Raw genomic sequence first — 5,967 nt, 5'->3', positions numbered from 1 at the left:
TGCTAGTGACCCTTTACAAAGGTGCTCCCATTTGCAGCTTTCGAACTCAACCCTCGACACCGCAACATTTCCAGACTCTTTTAGAAGAAACCAGTAATTGGGTCATTGGAGGTCTCTTTCTATTCACTGCCTCTTTATCTCTTTCCATGAGCCCTCATATTATTCTCAAAGGCTTGCAGCCCTTACTCCAGGTTTTGCTGGAGCAGATATTTCTAATGTTTGCAATGAAGCTGCCCTGATTGCTGCAAGAACCGATGAAGCACAAGTCACAATGGATCATTTCGAGGCAGCTATTGATAGGATCATTGGTGGTTTGGAGAAGAAGAACAAGGTAGGCTTTTAAAAGCTCTCACTCCATTTCTTGTTCTCTTTCTCTCTCTATTCTGTTTTCTTCCTCCCTTTCTCTCTCTAACCTCTCTTCCACCTCACATAAACCTAACCTAGGGTTTCACTTTTCAACCATTTTTCTTCTCGCTCTCTTCTCCATTTTCATCAATTCATCATGAGTTTACGCAAGGGCTCCAAGGTTTGGGTTCCTGACAGGGACTTTGCTTGGTTACCTGCTGAAGTACTCGAATCTTCCGAAAAGCAAGTTCGCGTTGAAACGGATTCCGGCAACAAGGTGATTATTATTCTGATTTTGCCTTATCTACGATGATTGCGTCTACGACTGATTTTTACTGATTCGATTGAATTATAGCAGGTTGTTGTTGTTGCTCCGGAGAAATTGTTTCCTAGGGATGCCGATGAAGATGAGCACGGCGGAGTCGAAGATATGACGAGGCTGGCTTATTTGAATGAACCAGGAGTGTTGTACAATATTCGGAGAAGATACATGCTTAATGATATATATGTAAGTGTTTAGTCTTGGGATTTTTAGTATCTAGATGGTCAATTAAGGCTCTACTTGTGCTTATTCTTCCACTTTTACAATCTCGATTTATTGGTGAAATGCACTTGAGTCTAGAATTGTGTTATTGCACTTTATGAATATGGGAAATGCTAATTGTTGTTTGGTGAGCCGAGTTTTATAGTTAAGGATTGGTACATTAGTGAAATGATAGCTTGCATTTGCATTACTAGGTTATGCATATGAATACTGTTATTTTATGGAAAATCTTGTTCTAGTATGGAAATATGGCTCTCTGTCACCATTTCTCTGGGTCATCGTATAATAGTATACGGCATGCATTATTGTCACTCTTTGTTGAGGAAATTAATGCTTTTATTTATGAAGACCTTTTATTGAGGGTTATCTCATACATGGGTGCATTACAAATGCCTAAACTAGTGCATAATTAATAACTATAAACACTTTCTTCTCCTTTTTGGTAATTTCATACAATGAAATTGACCTAATTTACCAAATAGTATAGAATTTATTATGTTAATTTTTTTAGATTGCGAAAATTGGAGAATTATCAGAATTATTTTTAGTTATAATCTTATACCAATATGGCCCTTGATGACAACTTAGCTGATAATGATATTGTAAGCATAACCAAATATATTAAGCAGGTTCTTCTTTCTCTGCCACACTCGTTCAAGATTCGCTTAGATTAGCTAAGGATGTTATTAGTAACTACTCTTTTGGAAGCATTAATGCTATCTCTGGTGCTTCGATTCCGGCCCAAGGGCTTTTGGGCTTCGGCCGTGGCCCGTTATCTTTACTGTCTCAATCTGGATCAATTTACTCAGGTGTTTTCTCTTATTGTCTTCCAAGTTTTAAATCTAACTATTACAGGATCTGAGAAAGAAGCTAGCTAGGATGGAATACGGTGGTGGGATAGTGGACGACGGCGGTGTATTTGGGACTATGGTTGGAGGAGATCAAGGAGATATAATTGAGGAGCTCTTAGGAGAAGGTTGCTGGATTGAAGCTAGTGAGAATAATATGATGGCTATGCAGCAAACTGCATCGACGCAGCAACACTACATGGCCAATAATATTCCCATTGGAATGGGAGAAGGTGACCATGTTAATCATCATCAAGTTGATCAGGAAAGTGGTTTTGTTGTTGGGAGATGGTGGATCGGGCCGAGGGCGAGTCAAGGTCCATCGACTTTGGTGAAAGAGAGATTAGTAGTTGCTGTTGGTTACTTAAAAGAGTACACAAAGAACTCTTCCAACAACGTTCTTATTCACATGTGGGTGCCTGTTCTAAGGAGGAGATCAGCAATTCAATATCTGCAGCAGGATTCCAGTTCATCTGTTCCGATTTCTGTGAATCCAAACATGAATGTTCATGTTCGATTCTTTAGAAGCCACGAGTATCCGCGACATCAGCAACAGCAGCAACAGTATGGTTCTCTTCTAGCATTTCCTGTGTTCGAAAGAGGAAGTGGAACATGTCTAGGTGTCATTGAGTTTGTTATCGCCAATCAAAACCTCATCAATTATCGTCCACAACTCGATCATCTCTCCAATGCTCTCGAGGTTTGTAGTTTCTCAATTAATTGCATTAGTACTAGTTTAATAATATTACCGTAATTTAAAACATGTTATTAAAACAGGGTGTAATTAAAACGTAATTACGCTTAATTACACCCGATTTTTATTAAAATAGGGTGTAATTAAAACGTAATTATGCTCAATTACACCCAATTTTTATTAAAATAGGGTGTAATTAAAACGTAATTACGCTCAATTACACCCGATTTTTATTAAAATAGGGTGTAATTAAAAACGTAATTACTCCCAATTACACCCGTTTTTTGTTAAAACAAGGTGTAATTAAAAACGTAATTACGTCCAATTACACCCGATTTTTGTTAAAATAGGGTGTAACGTAGAACGTATTTACACCCGATATTTTTAAAATAAGGAGTAATTACGAACGTATTTACACCCGTTTTAAACGGGTATAAAACGGGTGTAAATGCGTTAGACATTTCTCACCCTGTGGATATACACCCGATTTTTATTAAAAATAATGGGTGTAAATTTAATAAAAAACGGGTGTAAATTAACATTTTTGCACTAGTGTTACTTCCGTCTTTGATGGAAATCATGGCATGGTATCAAACACTTGTACATTTCATGTGTTGATTCTGTCGTAATTTTAAAGTCTCTCTCTCACTTGATCTCTTTTATATGTTTCTCATATATATCATCACTCAAGAGAAGAGTTTTCTTCTTCTGTTTTGGAAAGACCTTTAGGTATAATATTCTTTTCTATTTTCTAATGAAATTTAGTTTATCATCTATATTAGGGTGTTACAGGTGTTAAGATATTGATTGAATTTTTTCTTTATCATTAAAACGGATCGATATAGATAACAAATTCTATACCATTTTGTTGCCGCCTTTTCGCGGTAACGCACCTGTTTTTAATATATAAATAAGATATATATAATATGTTTATAGAGATTTTTAATGTGTTTATAAAAAGGAATGAAGAAACATATGAACTGTTGGATTCACGTTACAAGAGTAGCAAATGGTCGTTTATGGAAATGCAATTATTGTGAGCTTACTTTTGAGGGCAGTGCTTCCAAAATTAAAGCACACTTGGGCCTAGATGGAAAAACACCAAACATTACACCATGCAAATATTATCGTGCTGATGAAGGATTTCACAACTAAAAAGCAATGGTTATTGATCTAGAATGTAAGGAAATTGATATTGCAAAACAAACTAAATGGTTGGAGTCCCAAAGCAAAAAGCGTAAGCTAGAAGTCGATGTATGGATACAATACATTATTGTTCTTCTGAATGAACTAAATGGATTCTAAAACGAATATTATGAGAATGAAACAAGATCGATGCAATACATTACAGTTCTTCATTTTTCTTTTAAGAATGAACTAAATTGATTCTGAAACGAACATGAAGAGAATGAAACAAGATTGATGCAATACAATGATGTTCTTTGTTTTTCTTTTGTGAATGAACATAATTGATTCTAAAATGAACATGATGAGAATGAAACAAGATTGATGTAATACATTGTTGTTCTTCCTTTTTATTTTCTGAATGAGGTGAATCAATTCTGAAATGAACATGATGAGAATGAAACAAAATTGATGGAATTCATTGATGTTCTGCATTTTTCTTTTCTGAATGATATGAATTGATTCTGAATATGAAACAAGATTGATGCAATACATTACTGTTCTTCATTTTTATATTATAAATGATATGAATTGATTCTAGAACGAACATGGTGAGAATGAAACAATATCGATGTAATACATTGGTGTTATTCATTTTTCTTTTCTGAATGAAATTAATTGATTTTGAAATGAAAAATATGACAATGAAAGAAGATAGATACAATATATTGCTGTTCTTCATTTCTCTTTTCTAAATGAACTGAATTGAATCTAAAATAAACATGATGAGAATGAAACGAGATAGATGCAATACATTCTTGTTCTTCATTTTTCTTTTTTGAATGAACTCAATTGAATTTGACACGAAATGATGGGAAAGAAATAAGATTGATGCATTATATTGTTATTCTTCACGTTTCTTTTATAAATGAAGTAAATTGGTTATGAAACAATCATGATGAGAATTAAACAAGATCGATGTAATACATTATTGTTCTTCATTTTTTTTTCTGAATGAATTGAATTGATTTTAAAACAAACATAATGAGAATGAAACAAGATCGATGTGATACATTGTTGTTGTTCATTTTTATTTTTAGAATGATATGAATTGATTATAAAATGAACATGATGAGAATAAAACAAGATCGATGCAATACATTGTTGCTCTTCATTTTTCTTTTCAGAATGAATTGAATTGATTCAAAAATGAACATGATGAGAATGAAAGAATATCAATGCAATACATTGTTGTTCTATGTTTTTATTTTTTGAATGAACTGAATTCTAAAATGAACATGTTGGAAATGAAACAAGATCAATGCAATACATTGCTCTTCGTTGTTTTCTTAACTGAATGTATTGAATTAATTCTGAAACAAATATGATGAGAATGGAATAAGATATACGCAATGCATTGTTGTTCTTTATTTTTCTGTTCTGAATGAACTGAGTTAATTTTGAAATGAACATGATAAGAATGAAACAAGATCGACACAATACGTTGATGTTATTCATTTTTCTTTTCTGAATGAACTGAGTTGATTCCAAAAACGTACATGATGATAATGAAACAAGATTGACGCGATACATTGATTTTCTTTATTTTTCTTTTCTGAATGAATTGAATTGATTCGGAAATGAACATGATGAGAATGAAACAAGATCTATGCGATACATTGTTGTTCTTCATTTTTCTTTTCTGAATGAACTGAATTAATTTTGAAACGAACATGATGAGAATGAACCGAGATCGATGCAATGCCTTGTTGATCTTCATATTTCTTTTCTGAATGAACTGAATTTATTATGAAATGAAGATGATGAGAATGAAACAAGACGATGCAATACATTGTTGTTCTTCATTTTTCTTTTCTGACTGAATTGAATTGATTCTGAAATGAACATGATGAGAATAAACTGAGTGAGATCTGAACCGAGTGAGAGAGTGAATCGTTATTTTGGTTGTTCATTGTTTTTTCTTCTTTTTTTTTTGGTTTGAAAAATCGACTTAGGTAGAAGAAGAGATGAACGTAGAGTGACGTTTGGTGTTTTGAATTATTAACCGTTCAATTTTGGTTTGAATGATAAGGGGAGACCGTTTCCTCCTTAGTCATCCGCCTATTTTCTTTTAAATTAGAGTTAATTTTAGTTTTGTTGAGAAAATTAGTTTTGTTGAGAAAATTTGTTTTGTTTTGTTTTGTTACACCCTTTTAACTCTCTTTTTTTTTTTTGTTTTTTTTATTATGTGCAATGGGACTTGAACTTGGGTTCAATAGGTTACTAAATTCATACCCTTATGTTTGCTTGTAATATCCCATTTTCCTTAGTTCATTCGAAAAATTTTATTTTCATTTCTTTAATTAAGTTTTTTATTTGTATTAATTTTGTATTTTTTTTATAATATTTTT

At 32.9% G+C, this 5,967-nt stretch overlaps 1 protein-coding gene across 1 annotated transcript; it reads left to right on the top strand.

Moving 5' to 3' along the window:
• Positions 1 to 352: 352 nt before the first annotated feature.
• Positions 353 to 1,302, top strand: LOC131613331 (myosin-15-like). Its single transcript, XM_058885010.1, has 3 exons — positions 353 to 622; positions 704 to 853; positions 1,129 to 1,302. Exons 1-3 carry the CDS (start codon positions 503 to 505, stop codon positions 1,300 to 1,302), a joined length of 444 nt encoding a protein of 147 aa, XP_058740993.1. The 5' UTR covers positions 353 to 502.
• Positions 1,303 to 5,967: the final 4,665 nt, after the last annotated feature.

Source organism: Vicia villosa, linkage group LG6, assembly GCF_029867415.1.
Source record: "Vicia villosa cultivar HV-30 ecotype Madison, WI linkage group LG6, Vvil1.0, whole genome shotgun sequence".
Lineage (NCBI taxonomy): Eukaryota > Viridiplantae > Streptophyta > Magnoliopsida > Fabales > Fabaceae > Vicia > Vicia villosa.
Note: the sequence above shows the minus strand (reverse complement) of the source record. Positions and strands in the feature narration are given on the sequence as shown.